Source organism: Gymnogyps californianus, chromosome 3 (assembly GCF_018139145.2).
Source record: "Gymnogyps californianus isolate 813 chromosome 3, ASM1813914v2, whole genome shotgun sequence".
Taxonomy (NCBI): Eukaryota; Metazoa; Chordata; class Aves; order Accipitriformes; family Cathartidae; genus Gymnogyps; species Gymnogyps californianus.
The window spans coordinates 25,983,443-26,004,104 of NC_059473.1; the positions used below are offsets into that span (position 1 = coordinate 25,983,443).

Genomic DNA, 20,662 nt, shown 5'->3' on the forward strand with positions numbered 1-20,662 from the left:
AAATAAGGATAAATGATTCAGATTCTGGTGAAGCCTCCTAGCTTTTTGTGAATAAGCCTGGTAGGGCCCAGTTGACATTTTAAAACTCTTCATCACAGTAAGTCAAGTAGTGAAATATAATCCACGCTCTATTCAGAGAGACAAATAAACACATTAATTATAATAATAATAGAAATCTTAGCTGTAACTAATTCATGTTGTTGCTAGTGCTCTAAAATAAATGTTTTTATTCTGTCTGTAATGTGCTTCAACAGAGAAAATTGATGCAGTTGTGTAGTAAACTGTCTGCAAAATGTTGTCAAGCTGTGTTTTAAAGCATGAACAGATACACTGTGTTTCTATTTGTGCACCAGGCAAATCACACAAAGTGCAACTTCAGTTTATTATCACTGTAACACTTTGGATCTCTGTGGCACTGATACGCTGCCTTTTTTTCCTTAAGGTCTTATTAGAGGAAAAGTGTGATTAAAACCTCTGGTTAATGAAAAATAGTATATTCTCTGCAGTGCAGTTGGTTATTCACTTTTCATTACATGTCTCAGTTTGCACTTGAGAAATCTTAAGAAAATCCAAAGCAGCAAATCACTTCCATGCATCATCTCCTGCCAGCTGTACTGTGTTGGAGGACCAAACTACAGGCTATTTAGTGGCTGTCAAGTTGTGCAATTTATCTGTGGGACGGATACTGAATACTCTACCTTGATGCCAAATGGTAGCTCTGTTTTTTCGGGCTGGCAGACATTCGTTGCCTTAAAACAATGGACCAAGAGGAAAAATTATTTTTGCTCTGGTGCCTCTACTTTCCTTGAATCTTTCTTCTCTCTGTAAAATTGGAAAATTTAAATTGCATGCCTTACTCGGATAAGGAGGAGATGAGGGAAGAGAGGAGAGGGAAAGATTCTCAGTTGAAGCCAAATAGACATGTGGTGATCATAGAGGGGGTTTGACCCGAGTCTCACATCACTGGCTTTGAAAACTAGGGGTAAATACACTGTCCTTAGTGGAATTATGCTTGAATATAATTGGTAGGAGCGTGTGACGTGAACTAACTTCAGATCCTCTGGTTCTGTTCAAATCTGTTCGGGTGGGGGGGGTGGGGGGCGGGAAGAAAAACCAGGCCAAGTTTTATGTTTGTTTTTAAATTTCAGCAGCATTTTAACTGAGCAGTCACTAGAATAGAGACTGGCACACAGAGAATCTGTGTTTGCCTTTACAGCAGTTGGTGTCTCCCACTGCTTGGAGGTGGAGAACAAATCCTGAGGGTGCAGGCCAGCGTGGGTGCTTTGGGGAGCTGTGCTGGGAAAGTCATTGCACAGGTGCGGCAGCCGCTGTGGATCAGCATCACAGATAACAGTATTTGCTAACACCTGATTTCCAAGATACGCTTAGTGCTGCATTGCTGCTGAGGTACCATCAAGCAGTGTTTGGTCATTCTAGCTTATCTTTGGGTCTGCTGAGACTATGTCAGATCACAATTCTTCTCTTCTCATCACAAACATGCAGATGAAGGCAGATCTGGAAGGGACCTGAGCTAGAGTCTGGTGTTGGCTGCTGTAAAAACTATTACTATTGATTTGAGAATGATTCTAACATGAATATTTTGTCTGATGTATTGAAAATCCATGGATTCGTGTGAATCCCATCAAAGTCCATACTGACTTGGAAGATCTTCAGCACATGAATCCATGGCCTCATCTCCTCACCCAGCTGCTATCACACCAAAACTGCACCACGACTCCCAGACACCCAGAATCCAAAAGTGAACTAAGTAGGTTATCAGTCAAAATATTCCACATGGAGTCATATTTTTTCAGAGTAGAGTGGAATATCTTCTGTCTGAGAGCTCTTCAATACTTCCTGTTTGTAGGAGTGAAAAAACTAAGGGTTGTTCTGGTAGGCACATCAAGGCAATACAGCTGTAATGTGCGAGCATGGTTCTTTTCTCAAACAGAATCAGCAAAACACTTGGCTAAGTTGCAATAATCAGATCTTCATTACTGGTGCTGCTTTCAGGAGACAGAGTGGATATGGCTTGACCTTTCGCCTGACTCAGGCTGAATTTGCAGTGGTAACAGAGAAATCCTCTTTTCACTTATAAGATGAATAGCAAATTTGATATGGAGAAAAAATTGGAAAAGAATAAATATGGAAACAGAAGGTGCTGGTTTTATAAAATAATTCTTCAGTGTTTAAATATATCAGGGTTTGGGGACTTGTTATTATAATTAAAACAAACAAGCAAACATAAAAGGCAGAAGACTATTTGGCTTTCCAGTGCATACTGAGCTGATGGTAGAAAAGGTCCTCAGCCTACAAATCCAGCAGGGAATATAAATGATTGATGGTAAAAGCTTAGATCATCCACTTTAAGTGTGATTGACAGATAGTGTTCCTGGCAAATGTCTGGAATTCAGCAAGCTGGGAATGAGAAATGCAAAGTACTGACAAACAAATGGCCATCTGCATTTCTCTAGCTTTTTAATCTTTCTTCAGAGGTAAGGTGAAATATATAAAGCCTGGAGTTATATGTAAAAAGAGGCTTTTGACTCAGGTTCTCTAATACAGCCATTAGACTTTGCCAACCACCTTCTGACACACTTAGAAGTCTCACCTTACTCTTCTTGCTTTCCAGTTACAGATGTTTTTGATAAAACACCCACTTAATCTGCCCTCTTTTTTTTTTTTTTTTTTCCCCTTCCTTTTTGCTGAGTGATTGATCTTACTTTATGGAGAACATATAAATGAAGGGAGATGGTATGCAGTTCCTTATTATGTATAAGAGGACAATTGTTCTAATCCAGTGTAGATACTCCTGGGTGGAATTTTAATTCCCGTTTGCTATAAAGACTTCCTACTGCTCCTTTTTCCCCCCATTTTTCTATGAATGTCAAACACAAGTTTTTTTAGAATCTGACAACCTAGATTGATACTTTTGGTATGCATAATTTAGAAAATGCACTTGACAGAAACAAAGCAGTGCGATGCTTGCACGTGTGTCTTGCTTTGGAAATTGAACTGTAACGTAGGATTGATTTTTCGATTAGATCACTGGCTCTTAACTCGATTAACTTCAAAGAAATTGTTAATGATAGAAGACAGCACAACTTCTTGTTTTAGCCTGATTTGTTTCTTAAAAATTGAGGCTTCTGTGATCTGACTCAGTTTGTGGTTCATGTGTTGCTTTTCTCTGGTTCGGCTCAGTGGGCACCCAGCAGCCGTCGACCCTTCATGTGCTGCTCTTGCCACCGATGGGAAGCAGCTCCCTGGGGTGGCAGGAAACTGCAAGAGGGGGAGTTTTTTGGGAGTTACAAATAGCAAGGGAAAACTGGGGTTGCTGCCACAGGTGAAGGACACAGTTGTGTCTTTCTGTGTTATGTGAAAAGCAGAATTAAATTTTTAAAAGAGTAAGACGTAACTAACTTCTGCTGAATGTCATTTCATATGTAGACAAAGCAGCACCATGCTGTTTGTAATTGCATTGTACTAATTCTTCATGTTACTATGGGGCAGTAAAATAATTATTGTCATTTTAAGGTAGGGAAACTTGTCTGGAGATATTAAGAAATACACTTAGAAATGAGCTAGAATTCCTCTCCCTTATGCTTGGACTACCAGCTCTAACTGTTGCTCATCAGTGATGGCACATTTCAATGCTTGATAGATTCCAGAGCGTTAATTAAAACAGTTGTTTAGCTAATTGCCTGGAAGATTGCAAGTAAAAGCATATTTATTCCAAAGGCAAACAATCCATTTTTACCCAGTGAAGCATATCAGTTTTTATGGTGCATAAAAATTGTTTCACTTCAGTTTTGAATATATTGTGTGTTTGTCTGTCTAAAAGCCTTGTAGATGATTATCTATTTTAAGTGCATGGAAGCTTTTTTCTTAGGCCATTTTTAGTGTATCTACTGAAAAAGCATATGTTTAAATAATTGAAAATGTGAAAAGTCGTTGTCATTAAAATGAAAAGTTGCTTACTGCACCGGGCTATTGGACTACCACCACCCTTACTGATATGCAGCCTTTGTAGTAGTTCTGGATGTTGGCACTGTCCTATGTAAAGAGACCAGAGGTGGAAGAAAGGGTATCATTATGGTGCCTTTGCCTAACTTTGTGGGGAAAAAATGTTCTTATGGAACAGGTGGTTTCAGTGTGTATATGCGTTTAAAATGGAAATATAGTCTATGCTGCTCCAAAGTGTTCAGGGACTAAACTGGTCCCTGGCAGGTGGACTGCGTAGGGCTTTTGTGGAAGACTGGGAGCACATCAGTGTGAACCACAGCTTATTGCACTACAGCGTAGCTTACCATCAGGCTGATAGCTTCTCCTCAAAGAGAAAATGCTTATCATCTAATGGAAGAGATTACGTAATGGTGGAAGTACAGCTGAAGGGCTGAGATGGGAGTTCTGGGTTTAATTTAGAAGTTTTCTTGACCTCTTTACTCACGATAGTTCTATATAGTTTATATAGACTTTCACACGTGACTATTTAGGGAATGAAATCTAAAAGGGCCTGGGTGAAGTCAGTAAAGTAATATATATTTTGATGCTTTGGCTTTAAGAATTGCTTATGGCAAAGTATTACTTGTAAGACCATCCCTACCACAACTTGATAGACATTGTGAATGTATTTCTTTCTTTGTCTTAAAAGTGATGTGCAGTAGTGATATAATACAGCAGAGGTTTAAGAGGAAAATACCATTCAAAACAAGAACAATGTAGTCTTTCATTATCAAGGTAACAACTGAATATTCTTATCTTGTTAGAAGAAACATGTTGGAAAACAGGGGGGAAAAAAAAAAAAAAAGACCATTAGTCTGTAAAGGAGCTTGTAACTTTCTCCTGAACACTCCCTTTTGTGCCCAGCCTGAGCTGGGGTATAACCAGTGAAATCCTGAAGGGGGGCTGCTCCTCAGGCAGGTTTTGGTATACTTGCCCTACGTTGGAGTGCCCAGACTGGTGCAAATGCCCTCGTTGCAGTATTCCTCAGTAGGGATTTCACTGGCTGCCCCAAGCTCATAGAGACAGGCACAGGGGAAGGTCATACAGAAATGGCCATGTTTTCGTTCTTCCAGTGTGTAACAGCTAAATATTCTTGCCTTGTCAGTATTATCTTGGTGATAACTAACCTGTACTCTTCTTGTTTTGGACTACGTTGTTACCTTAAACCTCCGCTGTATTATATGGGGGCACACATGCACAACTACTGAAAGATTTTGTTGAGACTCTTACCAGCTGAAAAGCATTACAGCCACCAGAGTTGTGAGATCTGCTTTTTTATACTGTTGTAAAGACAGACTTTTTTGGTGATGATCTAGTGAACTAGGGCAAACTTACTTTAATACTGATGTATAGTAGTGTTTTGTTACAGTCTGTAACTGCACTGACGTAGTATACAAGATGGTTTTATTGACACAATAGCGGGTAATTGTTAGCCAGGTTAAGAAAACTCAACAACATAGATATAAGAAACAAATCCTTTGTGTGCTAGTTAAAAGAAGAAAGGGGAAAAGCATTTCCTCTTAATTAATCTCTTTGAAAGAGATCAGAAGAGAACATGAACCAAGAATGAACCACTTTTCTTGATTTTTAAAGGAAAAACTTTACTGATATTTAAAGGAGGCTTGTCACACAAAACACTTTTGATTGTGGTTTATTCTTATGAAGTTTTGCTCGGCTGTTGCAATTAACAAGAAGATAGTGGAAAAGGTTATCAATGAAATATTTCAAAGATTTTTTTTTTTCGAGACAGAATTTTTTTCTGACCACATAAAATAGAAGAACCTTGACTGCATAAATGAGATGTATGTTCTTTTATATTTTTGGTGGAAATAGTACTGTTATTGAAAGCAATGCTGCTGCTTTTCTCTAGGCAAAGGAGATGTTTTTGGTGATGTGTTCTGGAAGGAGTCTACCCTCGCCCAGTCCTGTGCTAATGTAAGGGCTTTGACTTACTGTGATCTTCATGTGATTAAGAGAGATGCCTTGCAGAAAGTGCTGGAGTTCTATACAGCCTTTTCACACTCCTTCTCCAGAAATCTCATTTTGACCTACAACTTGAGGAAAAGGGTAAGTAGCTTTGATTTTAACATACACCATATAAATGATCACTTCTAAGGACTGTCTGTATGAAAAAACTGAATTGCTTGAATTCTGGCATTCTTCGTAGCTTCTTTTATGAGAAGGTTTTTCAGAACTTGCCTAAGAGATACTGCTAGCATGTAGAGTCAAAAGGCCATAAGTATTTATTCCAGTGCTAGTTTTATAGGGAGCTGGACTGTGTATATGTAAAAGTATTTTACACTCCTATGAAGTGGACAGATTCCAGCATATTTGTGAACGGTCATGCACTTCTGATAAACAGTGTTCGCTACTTTCTGCAACTTTAGTTTGTAAAGCAGCTAAACAGATGTTAGGGGTGTTGCCTGAAGTTACAAGGAAAATGGAAGGAAAGGTATAGAAATCTAATATATGGAACAAAAGTCAACAACAGTAATCACAATGGAAAAGTAATGTGAACATGACTGATTCTATCAAGAGTTGTTTCTTTTAGTATCAATCACAGTTTGGAATTACTTTGCTTATCTATAATGTTTCCATTTTCTTATCCTTGATTTTTTGGGCTCTTTTAATTTCTTCCTGTGTGCCAGTTCAAGTTGTTTTGTCAAACATGAATCATCATAACCTAATATCCCATTTTAAATTCTCTGTGTAATCTTCAGTGAACCACCTCTGTAGAAATTTATTAAAACTGTAGTAGGTATAATTCAGTTGATATGATCTTATGATGCAATGTAGAAGACAATAATATTACAATGAAAATAAATACATTGGAGCACCTATACTTGCTTTAAAATATTATAATATAAAGATACTTGAGATCAGCTAAAGAAATATGTTTGATGGGAGATTTTTTTTGTTCCTACAAACAGTTCTCCATGGTAACTTCCAGGTGCCAAGTAAGTCCTAGATAATTACACCCGAAAAAATAGAAACCTTTTAATCTTTGAAGTCTGTTTTGTAAAATTAGGCTTTAAGCCTAGAGTATCTTTTTTTTTTTTATTATTATTATTATTTTTTGTACCTAGAGTTGGCATACTGAAATTAAAATAGTGTGATGATGTTTTCTATCTGCCTATGTTATCAATAGCAAAGAATTCAGCTTTTCAGTATTGGGCAAAGAAGAACATGCTATCCACCCTTTGGTCAAATAAATCAAAGCTCTGGTAGAAAATGTAATTAAAAACTAAGAAGCAAATTTATTCTTGAGGATTTCCTTATAGGACATTTTTTTCAAATGATACTGAGTTCATGCAGGACAAGGAGAAGATCTACAGCTGCAAGAAGATTGAGAGATGTCCTGTTAAAAACTAAGTTTAAAAACCAGCTACTTACCTGGTGTTAATTAATGTAAGAAATAAAAGAAATGAAAGACTTTGGTATTGAGATCACCTTAAGCATCGGTATCAGTGACTGGCATATTTTAAAATAACACTGTGGGTAATGTGGTAAGATGGTCTAAGAATATATAACCACTTTTTTTAACATCAGTAGAAATAACAAACTTTGAGGCATAGAAGGACCAACTCTCTTAAAGCTCACAGTAACGCTAGCAGAGTTGCATCATTTTGGATCTGCTCTGAGGCAAAAGTCCCAATTTTAGAATCAAATGTCTACTCCAGAAGTGACACTCTTTCCCTCTATGTTCATCGGCGTAGCTTTTCCCAGCCGAGGTTACAAAACACTTTTTAACCACAGTATCGTAATTCCTGTGCTGTCAATTTTCTACACAAAATGTTCCTAATAAAAAGGTACATTTTATGATAGCAATATCCATCCAGTTATTCAAATAATTGGATTTTAATTGAGTTGCAGTCAGCAAAAAAGTGGCATTGATTGATAATGGAAGTGAGAGTTTGATGATTCTAGGTTAACAGACTGTAATTTTATTTATTTTATTGAAAGAAGGCTGATTGCAATCAGAATGCAAACGTTAAATAATGTAAATAATATATGCTTTTGGAAATGCGTAGAAGGTATGATACTTTAGAGACTGGAGATAATGCACATTAAAAGGCAACTTTTTAGAGTTTGGAATTTAATCTGGTTTAAATATCTGTGAATCTTTTCTAGAAATAGCTCCCCAGCCTGTCGCTTCTAACACTTCTCCTGGTCTATTTCTGCAAATGGAATTTTGTAGAATTCAGATGAACTGGTACCTTCTGTGGGTTACATTTGTGATGTATTGCATATCCTTTGGAATATAAATACCAGAATTACACTTTTCATTTCAATAAACAGTTTCATCTCTGGCTCCAAAAGTGTTCAACTAGTTGAAGTGTAGATACTGTATATTCATCCCAAATGTATTCATACAGATTCCAAATACATGAAAAAGCAGCTTTCGGGATTTTTTTGCCTGAAAGATCTCATGGGTATATTTTTAGACTTGGTTATTCCTCTGAGGTGTCCCCATCTCCAGGGTGCATATGCCTTCACTTGGCCATGGTACTGAGTCTCACTGCATCGTGCAAGGTGTTTTCTAGCCAAGTTTTGCTCAGCTTAAGTGAGCTTTAGCATTGGTCCACTCTTTCACCATGTTCACATATTCCTTGGCTGCTGGGTCTCCTCCAGTGATCCCTTCCCTCGTGGAGATGGGACTCCCTGTCCCAGACCCTTCCGTGCCAGTGAGCAGTGCTGACCTTACAGATGTCCCCCATGCTTACTGGGGTCTGGATCCACTTCCTAACGACCGTGACAGAAATAAGCAGATGTGCAGGCACATTGTAAGGTACCAAAACCAATTGGTCTTGACCTTAGCTAACACTAGAGCTGGATTTAGGCAAAGTAAAAAGCATCTTCCCTCCATTCCTTGTGCTGCTCTTCCTGCTGGTGCTGAATGTGCTTTGAGCTGAGCTGGGAGGGCAGGATGCTTCTGTCTGTGTGTCCCCTTTATGCCCTCCCTAGAACAGGGCCGCAGTTATGAAATGTTACTGCCCATGATGTCTGAGGACTTTGTGGCTGAGGGAGACGCTTCCAGTGCTCTGTCCCTGGCATGCCGTGGCTGTCCGTGGCTGTGCTGTGAAAACAGTTTCCTTTCACTCACTTTCTTGACAAACACCAGTGAAATATCCTCTTTTCTAAAACTGTCAGGTGACTCCCTGAGCAATTTCCTCAAGCGACTAAAATCCCTCCTGAAGTTATTAGCTGTCTAGTTACCTCTGGCTGGAGCTCAGACTTGGAAAACTTTTTCCTAAAGAGGAAGAGAAAGGAGACCTTTAATAAACTCTTTCTGCTGCCAGTCATTGAAATTTTCATCTAACTGGAAGCAGGGGGAGAATCAGCTGCTGCATCTCTCTCTCCAGCATCTTAAGAAACTGGAACTGCAGTCTGTGGCTGCAGGTGGCTGTATGTCAGACTCAAGGGCCTTGCAGCTGAAAGGAAGCTGGCAGAGGATTTCTCAGAGCACTTCCTGCTGCAACAATGTTGTGAAATTAAAGCAGGTTAACTTGATGTGTCTCTCCATTTTTGGTATCTCGGAGAGGAACCAGAGTGTAGACACTGGGGGTATGTGGGATGGTCAAGTGATAAACTCACCCTTATGGAGGGTGTGCTAGACGAAAGAGAAATATTGCAGGTTTGGAGGGCAGCAGGATTCACAGGCTGGATGGAGGTCTATTTTCTCCCAACAAATATTTAAACACTTCTGGGTTTCCACCCTGGACTTCATAGCTCCGGGTTAGTAGACGTGTAACAAGAGAGAAGCTTGCATGATAGCTACTTGTTGTTGTCTTTTGCTTGTGATGAGGTGAAAGTTTGCTGGCACCTTCTTTAGGAATGTGCAAGGCCTTTGGCAGCACTTGCAAGCGTTCTGGGTTTGGCAGTTGCTTTTTTCCATGTGTATGAGCTTTGTGACCAATATTAACTTACACTGTGTTGTACCACAGCGTATTTGCTCAGTTCATTTTGCTGCAGCCATAAATGATGTTATAGCTCAAATGATCACACACGCTACATAAGAGAGAGAATTCTTATACGTAATTTATTAAGCTGAGATTTCTCTAGTAAGCCATTTTAGCCTGGATAGAGATTAAATGACTAATTCTGAATGCTTTGGAGTATCATAATAGAAAGCGTGAGTAGCTTTTCCAGAAGCTGAAATTTGTGTCCTGGAATAAAAGAAGGAATGCAGTAGGATGTAGATATGTTATTTCGGATTTTGTAAGACTGAAAGAAATGGCAAAGAACACTCTGCATTTTTACAAAGCAAGCATGATTTAGTGATTTAAAGCCAAAGCTCCTCGTCAGAACATACTTCTTGAAAGTGCAGTGATTGCAACAGAGTAGTCTGTCTCCCTGCCGGTGTAAGATTGCTTGCTTTTGTATGTGTAGTGGTGTGCTTATTCTATGCCATTCCAGCTGTGCCAGTGGACAGGGCTCCCACCACCTCTTTCTAAAAGCAATTTTAAAATATAATTGTGCTTACCCCTTCAGCACTAGCTTCACCTTTCTTCTTTTTATACTGTAAGTTCTAACTAGGGAGAGAACCTCTCTCAGATCAAACATTTCAGCTAGGAGTGCTTCAAGCCTTGATTTTAAATCTCAGGGGGCTTGGGCAGTAGGTTGTTTTCAGAGAGGCAATCCATGGCCTTGTATTCTGCCTTTCCACATGACAAATTTTTAAATTCTTTTTCATGATATAGGTTCAAAACGGTATTCCAGAATTCTTTCTGATATGGAAGGCTGAATTGCTGGAAGATTTTAACAAAGCTTTCTTAAAATGAGAAGAGTGAAAGGTTTTAGTTTTAGAATATTGGCCCATTTGATGATGGATGTCAGAATGGTCAAACTGACAGCCCGCTTCTTTCTCCTGCGTTTGTGCTCACCAAAACAATCCCACAAGTCCTGTGGGAAGAGGGGTTTGATGCTTGACTGGCGTGCGTCTTACTGCACTGAAAACCCAGGACACTGGACGTGACTGAGACGTCTGGATGGGTCTGTGGCTTGGGAGTTACACCATATTAGCTGGCCAGGAGACAAAGTTGTCATTTTCCAAAAAACTTTCCAAATGTAAACAAACACTTGAGTACTCAACTCTGTTCTTTCCCATGCTGCCTTTTAAAAGCTGTTCAGGTAGTTGAATGTTCTCATATTCCCTGTTTCTCCATGCTAATCTAAGCAAAATGTATTTTATTCTGTTTCCTCATTGGTAGATTCCATATTGCATTTTTCCATCTTCTCTCTGGCCTTGGACAACTTAGCTTTTATCTGTCTCTAACAGATAACTTTATCTAGCTCACAGATTTTTGTGCAAATCATCTCTACACCGTGGACTGAAAGTGCTCTGAGGCATGTTGCATGTTGTTAGGTTTGCATGTCTGCTATGGATAATTTAAGTGATGTGACTGTCAATGAGTTGAAATCCTATGCTCTGAGGAGGATGTGCCCTTGGATTTCTTCTTTCTCCTCTCCTGCAGCTTGTTGGACTCCTTCAGGTAAAGCCTTAATACCCAGACTTGGAGAGGATTTGACCAACTGCAAGCATTTAACATTCATATTTCTGCAGCAATTGTCAGTGTTCAGCCCAGAGTAACTCCATTACCTTTCGGAGACATCATCTTAAAGTTTAGTTTCCAAAATGTTTAAACTCTGAAGTTATTTATGTTCTATTTAAATCTACATGGCCTTGAGCCTTAGGGTCCCATGCTTAGACAGAGGAAGATCTGGCTACAGACAAATAGTTTACATAGTGGGGATGTATATATAGAATAGAAGACATAATTAACTAAGAAGTTCTAAGACAATGTGGTGGGTTGACCTTGGCTGGTTGCCACGTGCCCATCCAGCTGCTCTATTTCTCCCCCTTCTCAACAGGATAGCGGGAGAAAAATAAGATGAAAAGCTCATGGGTCGAGATAAGGACAAGGACATCACTTACCAATTACCGTCACAGGCAAAACAAACTTGACTTAGGGAAATTAATTTAATTTATTACCAATTAGTCAGAGTAGGATAATGACAAATAAGAACAAATCTAAAAAACACCTTCCCCCCCCGCCCCTTCTTTCCAGGCTCAAATTCACTCCCAACTCTTCTACCTCCTCGCCCTGCGCAGCGCAGGGAGTTGGGGAATGGGGGTTGCGGTCAATTCATAATGCTTGTTCTCTGCTGCTCCTTCCTCCTCACACTCTTCCCATGCTCCAGCATGGGGTCCTTCTCACGGGAGAGTCCTTCACAAACTTCTCCAACGTGAGTCCTTCCCACGTGCAGCTGTTCTTCAAGAACTGCTCAAGCATGGGTCCTTTCCATGGGGTGCAGTCCTTCAGGAACAGACTGCTCCAGTGTGGGTCCCCTGCGGGGCCACAGGTCCTGCCAGAAGACCTGCTCCTGCATGGGCTCCCTTCAGCGGGCTGCAGGGTGGATATCTGCTCCACTGTGGGCCTCCATGAGCTGCAGGGGGACAGCCTGCCTCACCATGGTCATCACCATGGGCTGCAGGGGAATCTCTGCTCCAGCATTTGGAGCACCTTCTCCCACTCCTTCTTTGCTGACCTTGGTGTCTGCAGAGTTGTTTCTCTCACATCTTCTCACTCCTGTCTCTCAGCTGCTGTTGTGCAGTGTTTTTTACCCTTTCTTAAATATGTTATCAGAGAGGTGCTACTAACATGGCTGATTGGCTTAGCTTTGGCCAGTGGTGGGTCTGTCTTAGAGCTGATTAGAACTGGCTCTGTCCAGCATGGGGACAGCTTCTGGTGCCTTCTCACAGAAGCCACCTCTGCAGCCCTCCTGCTACCAAATCCTTGCCATGTAAACCCAATACAGCCAACAAAGCTGGTCTGTTGCTTGTATTCAGTACATGATACATTTCTCATGTAAATTTTAGCTGTAACTTAGATTAATCTATGTGGGTAAGCAGCGAAATGCTTCTTTAAAATGTTCATAAATGACTGTCCCTTCTAAACTGATTTGATGAATTCATCACTTGTTTTAGATGCCTTCTCCTACTATGAATAATGAGCAATTTTTCATACATTTAGATGATGTAGTATAATATCTGTACAATTGTTATAAAGAAATAACTTAGTGTGTCATACAAAACAAGATGTGTATTTCCGCAAAGGAATATTAAGTTGTTGAAATTCTGATAGGTCATTCACTCGTAAATCCTGTTAAAAGTAACCTAGTGATCAATAGGTATTAATAACCATCAATAAAATAAACTGATGGAAGAGCTGGTAAGGGTGAATTTTGAATTACAATTAGTCTTAAAATGAAAGAATATGATTCTTTTATGAAGCTGATACTAAGACTGTAACTGCCTTGAAGTATTTTCAGTAAGAGAATATTTCCTGTTCTGTGCTATCGTAGATTTATAGGTTTTCCCACATTGGTCACTAAATACTTAATGATCATTTGCGTTCTGATCACTGAATTAGAAATTAAATTTGTACAGACTGAATTTATAAAATCAGAATTTTAGCTATTTCCCGATGTGTTTTCTAAGCATGGAAAATTATGTCAATGTTACGTCAATGAAAGACATTCCAATTATATGTCAGTACTTGGAAAAAAGATGTGGTAAATGGAACAAGTTCTGGTCATCCTCAAATTGAGGTTAAGCACTTCATTCGTTAATTCAGAAATAGGATTGATATTTTGTTTATCATGCTTTGAGTAGACCCACCTGAATTGTTTTTGAAAGGTTTTTTTTCTCAATGACTCATAAAATACTCAGCCTTAAATATAAAAGAAAAAAATTCTGACCTTTTCAAAATCTGCAGAGTGTTCATAAAGTCTTTCCATATATGGTAAAGCTATTCCGAGTAGATGAAAAATACAGTTAACGAGGTTGATGTTGAATTAAAATAAAGTTTTTTTCATACTATTTTAATCCTTTTAAAAAAGGCAAATTTAGTTTTTGTGAAGCTATTTTCAGATGAGTAATAGAAAGTTAACATTAAGAAAGGGTTTTCTCTCATTTTTAACATGCACAACCACCCACACCAGCTTGTTTATCCCAACAGAAGAAAATGCATTACTTTGATTTTTACCCTCCTCCACCCACGTAGACTAAAGTGTAGAAATAATTTTAATATAGATAAAGGTTACTTAGTGTGACTGAGGATTCCCCAGAATAGCTCCCCTAAGCCTTTTTAAAATAGAAAATGAATTTCCTAGGAACTGGGGAAATTCTGAATGTTGGCCCACCACCAGGGACAGAAGACGATAATCCAAAAGACAGCGTAACTGCTCTTACGCAGTCTGGGAATCTGGTCTTCATTGTGAAAAAAGTGAAATGCTCACTAGTATTTTTACAGTAGGAAGGATCAGTCCTTAGTTTAAACTCATATTTTTCTTACTATTGTGTTGACTTAGATAAATAGAAGTGTAATACGGATACACAAGAGAGGCTGAACAGCAGCCTGTCTGTGTAGTGTGTTATTTTCAGTATGTGCGTGGCGCACTACCACCTCCTCACAGTTAAGTGTACTGAGGTGCCTTAGTCCACTTTTGGACCATGCTGGCAAAGAGGAAGGGGATGTTCCGTGGGAATTCAGAGTTCCTACCCTTTCTCCAAAGCTTGAAGTCTGTCTCCTGCTGCTTACATGACTGAGTGGCCAGAGTTTCAAAATCTCTCTGTATTTCTAATTTAAAAAATAAAATATATTTTTTTATTGGTGCCTGTCATCCCTGTGTGTGTACAGGTGTATATATATGTATAATGACTGGCCTACTGCTGAATCTCTCAAGTAGTTAAAATATTATGCAGTTTTTCTAATATACGAATGCTGTTGCCCAGGCTTTTTTGCCTGTGTGCGCCATGTTCTATCATGTATTATAACTGCACTAATTATGTCAATGCCTTGGTAACCTCTGTGCCTTGGTGATTGTATTTTCTGATATACCCTGATGCTTCATACACTGTGGAGCATTACTGACCAAGCAAAAGACAGAATAGTGACCTAATACCCTCCTTTATTATTTTTTTTTCAACTCTAAAAAATGACCTCTGGTGTCTGTGGTCTGGTAAGCAGCTGACTCTAGGACAAATTCTTACTAAAAGGGTGTGATTTCCTGGCATGACAGCTTTGATCTTCTCGTCTTCTCTAAGGTCAGTAAAAGCCGAACTCCTAGGACTGCAAATCCAAACACTCAACCCGTTCAAGGCCCTCCATGAAGGAGGGAGAATGTAGATAGCTGTGCAATATGAAAGCTGAGTTACAATGGCAAACCTACATCCCTGGGCAATCAAACTTTATAATCTAAGTGATCAGATTGGTCCTTTCTTCAGCTCTCCGATGAAAGCTGAAATAACTCCCCCCTATAAAAAAAAGGAATAAAATTCTGGAGGTTACTGCTAATGTTGTGTAGGGACTTTGTGATCCCTGCTCCAGACCAAACCCTACCTACAGGTCCTCTGTTTTCTTGCTTAAATGTTGAGACCTTTATTGTAACTGTGAGCTCTTGGACAGCGAGACAAAGGAGGTCCTTTTCCTCTTTGCGTACCTGAGCCAGGTCTCCACAGCTTCTCCCCAGACTCTCTTTGATATGCACCATGATGGGCATAAAACAAGTAGCTCACCTTAAATGTGACAAATGCTGTTAAGATTTTGTGTGAAACAAAGCAGTTTCCCAGCTTGATTTATGACCACTGGGAGGTGCCGCAAGTATTTGTGTCAAACTATCCTACATGTTTAGACAACTGATGTTTTTCCTGTATCCATCCTTGAGAATCAGCCTTCTAGTTGCCTTTGAACAAGTATCTTGCTGGGGGGATACAGCCAGGAGCGTACCACATTCCTTAGTCTCAAGCCTGCTGCAAAAAAGTCACACAGGTAATGTGGTGTCTGATGTCAACCTGCTTTACAGGCTGCTGCCCATTCCAGTGTGACATTGAAGTGTTTGACTGCTGAACGTGAAGTGGAGTAACTACTAGGTGTGGCCTTGTGAAAGTTTTTGAATTTGAAATCCAGTAAGCTTTTACCATCATGGGAATAAACCAATTGCAAACAAAACTTGATAGGGCACCTTGCCAATCACCTGCCATGACCGTAGCTACCGACCGTTGCTGCAGCTAAAGTCAAGTGGTAAGGAGGGCGTTGTGTTGGGCTGTGGCTCGGTATAAGAACTTACTGAAATACTTTGAGAGTAGGATCATGAATCAGCCCCTCCTTATTTGGTTTTATTTTTGCAGCAGGCAACTGGGGTTTTCCTCAAACTGTCTATGATTCCTTCCTCAAAAGGAAGTGCATTATCATGTCAAACGCCTGTTTGAATTCAGATTTTCAAACAGAAATGTGATACCTGACACTGACATAAAATATTAAAGCCCTATGCAAATGAATGTACTAAGTGTTTTTAGAGTAATTTTTCTAAATTAGCGAACCGCAGAGGGGACTTACATTCAGCTCCACTTGAAAACACTGTCAGTATTCTCCCTCTTGCTATCACTTTTTTTTGTTCCCATTCATTTTCTCTTTCTACCTATTACATTCCAAAATGGGGTGTGAACTTCAGTATCTTGTGTAAGGGCATTTATATATATATATTGAGTTCAGTAGTATCTCCCTCAACTGAAGCAGGAGCATACAGTGGTAGGCTACTCTGAGTATACTCAGTGTCCCAAAATGCTGTCCGTGTAGGATCTGGAGTGGGAATAGCCGTATCCACAAACAACTGTGCAGCTGGACATGAAGTGATCTTAATTAACCACAGGTCCAAATCCATTGTCTCTCTATGCAGCTGTGAGACTGCATAATGTTTTCACCAGATTTTTATCAGGAGATAAGTCTGCTAAATCCATTTTTAATGAGTACAGCATTATGAATGTGAAAACCTGACACCCAATTAAAGTAATATTTGAGATTTGAATACTATGTGCTTTTGTTACCGTATACTTAGGTGTTTCTTCTTTTTGTCAACATCTTCTGGGGTCTTTTCCAAATACAGAAAGGAAAACACTCAACACATGCCTTGTTCCAAGTCTTTGTGACTTTGGCAAACCACATCTACACCAGGTCCCCAGAATGTGTCCCCAGGAACCATGCAGCCAGCCCAGCCTGGCCTTTTCTTGCAATTCATCTAAAGGTACTATGCCTTCATCTTAAAATTTCAGAGGATGTGCTTCCACCATCCTGATAAACTTCACGCTTGGTCATTTCTCCCATATGCTCTGTAATAAATATACCACACAGCAGAATTGTTTTGTGATTCATTTACACAGCTGACATCAGAGAATCCAAGAAAATTTCTGCCAAACTAATTTTGTAACACATTGGATGATTTACTTTGTAAACTGCTATAAGCATTGTCTTTGTGTGAAAATGTAGAATTATATTCCCCTTTTGGAAATCTTTTTTTCCTTTATTCTTAAAACCCCCCCAAAACCCAAACAAAACCTCCACAAAAATCTCAAGACATTACCTTTTAAAAAGAGCTAATAGTATACCCAGGTTGACCAGAATAGATAAATCTGTGTCTCCAGTCTTCAAGGTTGATGCCTGTTTTTTGTACAAAATTTCAATAAATCATGTAAACTCCAGCATTCTTCGCACTGTTGCAGAAGTGAGGCACGTTACAGTCTTCCTCTAAGTAAGAGGATGGGCAATTTGTTAATTGTTTTCCAAGGTTTCACTGTTACTTCACAGTAGCAGGAAAGATGTTATTTATGGCAAGTTATGATCTTGATTAACAAAAACAAAATTGCTGTTGACTTCCATCACATACTTGATCAGATGGTTTAGGCTAGAGATGAAATATGAGGATGCTGTAACCTTTGCTCACATTAAGATATAAAGCAATAGAGGAGGAAGACAATAGAATTAGCTCTAACAAATGGATATTGGCTTTGCTATTAGAACTTTGTTATAGTCTAGAAACATATTATTAGCCTTTCGTTTCCCTTGCCTGCATTTTTCACATTGCTCAAGCAGCAAGTCTTGTAGGAGTAAAAGTTGTATCGGGTGGTTCAGTGGCTTACATGCTTTCAGTGATTATCCTGTACCCTTTCCGAAAGAGGAGATTTGCATTTAGTCCAATGAGGAATTCATTGGAGTAGGTGGAAGAAGTAATAATGAAAAGCTTTTATTTGGGATGTCATTTGGGAACAGTTCTGTCCTTTAACATAAAAGCATTATGATGTTCTTTGTCAGTAACAGTCAAAACTGTAATTTGCTTTTGACAATCAAGACAGTTCATAAACGACCTTCATCATTCATACTCAAACCATCCTATAATGCAGATGCAGCCATGAAGGCAGTTCGAAAAACTTGTGTTTTCTGGTTTGTAATATATTTCAGAAATTTATGACAGTTTGTCTAAATTTGTTATTGCTCTGTTATTTTTATGATATCTAGCATATTTGTTAGTGATATGAAGGTATAACTTCAAAAATACTGAGGGAGTGTTTCTTATTGTGCTCTCTGAAAATCTGTCATAAAATATTGTACATTGCTTGGTTCAACACATTTTCCAATCAGTAAAATTTTCCAAACCCCATCATTGTCACCACAAAGCTGTTCAGAAAGGCATACTTTGTAGGATTATAAGGCCCCTACCAGATTACCTTTAATAATATTGTCATTTTCTTACATATTGGAATTGCCTTACTGAACATTATAAGGTATACAAATGGAGCACTTCATCCAAAGATCTCATGAGGGGTTTTATTTCTTTATTTTTTATAAGATATTGAATAATTTCTTGTCCTTATGTGAAGGGAAACTCAAATGTAGAGGATTAAGTGACTTGTTGGATTGTACAGTGTCTCTGAGTGATGACGAGGAACAGAACCAGGATTTTCTAGCCATATGCTTTATGCAGTGTAGAACAACTTTGAAAGTCTGCAGCATGTAGCGTAGCATGTTGAATTATGCCATGTGTAGTGGAAGAGCAAACTCTAATTTTGTGCTGCAGTCTTGTAAAAGGCCTTTGTATCTGCTCTCTGTCTGAAAGACAAGCCACTCTATGAATAAGAAGTATTTAATAGTACATACAAAGTGTGCTAAAGGAAGCAACTGAGTGAGCAAAACCAAGGACAAGGTTGCCAAGAGAGACTAGAAAAATGGTACTTGGAACACAAGCTTGTCCCTCTTCCTCTGTTGAATACTGCATGTACAGAGAGAGCCTCTCAGTAGATAAGCAAGTTAAACAGAGAACGAGGCAGGGGGGAAAAGAAGTGGAGCATCTGGTGTCTCTCTGTGGAGATGGGTGGAAAAAACTGGATGAATGGAGCAGCTGGTGGTGTGTGATCCACAAGGCTATAGGACAGCAATAGGTGATTGGGGATAGAGGCAGCTCATTCTCTTTCAGTATTTTCCTAGACCAGGTGGACACAATAAAAGCAATAAAGGGCAACCTCAAATTGTCTTATTCACCAACTTTTCCACTAGCTGGCCACCAAGGAAACCCTTCTGATTACACCATTTGACAGCCTACCTGCCACCCCCTCCTTCCAGCGAAAGTTGCAATACAGCAACATCTATGCTCTCATGATCTCTGAGGAATATTGTTAAAGCAGCCAACAGAAGGAGATGAAGAAGTCAGGAGCACCTTCTAGTGACATTACTGCACTTGAGGTGCTTTCTCAGCTATCTGGATGACCTAGTATCTGAGGTTGCTCTAGTACCCAACTCTAACCCTACCAACACAGTGCCTTCTAGGAAGTCTGACGTGAGACCATGGTAGTGAAGGCTGCATCGTGTCTTACTACTACCACAAAGCATCCTAGAACCAGGGGTACCCAACATGCTTCCTCAAAAGCTGTGTTGCATGGATATAGAGCTCACTTCTCCCAGTGGGCAGGTCATGCTGCTGGGCCTGTGCCATAGTGATCATCAAAAGCAATCTTAATTGGTATTTCCACATGGTAACCCAAATGGTGCATGACTGATCCTGCTGCTCCTGCTCCTCCCATGTGAACATGACTGACAAAGCTGCTTTAAGGACCAGAAGAGATATAACACTTGCATCCCACAGCCCTCCCACCTTAGAGAAACAACATGTGATCAAGCTGGAGGCTGCTGCTCCACAGTTGCTGGATGAGTGCCGAATGTGGGTTTGGCAGACTACCCAGACTCACTTAGCAACCGTGTGTGTGCTTGGGATGTGCCGAGCCAGTCTCAGCACACCATGCTGCCTACCCCTGCCTGAGCATGCCGCCAGGTCACGTTTTCCCTTGAGATTTACTCTGCATGTGTGTTTTGCTCTGTTCTGCCCACCAGCAGGTGAGCCCCACGCCTTCTGAGCAGCCTTTGAAGGTGACCTGGGCCAGCCGTGTCCGTTCAGACAGCCGGTACATCTCATGCTCTGTGAGCTGTGTCATATTGCTGAGTTCTGAAAGCACCTTCTCAGGAGACAGTGCTGGAGCCAAGAGCCTGAGGAAGTGGGCATAAGGAGTGTTCTGCCCCATGTGAGCAAACAGGTCTGCTGGGACAAGCACCTAGAGGTCAGTGGTGGCTGGCTTTTCAGGTATGGCCCCTGATGGGCCTAGGGAGGCAAATGAGGAAGGCTGATCTCTCAGAGATATGGATCTCTCGTGGTTCTGATTTCTTTCTCCATTCCCGTCACCTTGCCTGAAGAGATGCTGGCAGGTAGCAGAGCTAGGCAGGACCCCTTCCATAGGACTGTGTTGTGTTATGGGAGTGTGCGTGGTGTGGACAAA

General features: G+C 40.0%; 1 protein-coding gene across 1 annotated transcript in view; it reads left to right on the plus strand.

The window, feature by feature from the left end:
- The window catches only part of KCNH1 (potassium voltage-gated channel subfamily H member 1), a 181,418-nt gene that overhangs the window by 100,741 nt on the left and 60,015 nt on the right, over positions 1-20,662 (plus strand). Inside the window, exon 10 of the mRNA XM_050893557.1 lies at positions 5,873-6,069. Within this exon, the coding sequence (XP_050749514.1) occupies positions 5,873-6,069 (197 nt within the window). The remainder of the gene's footprint in view (positions 1-5,872; positions 6,070-20,662) is intronic.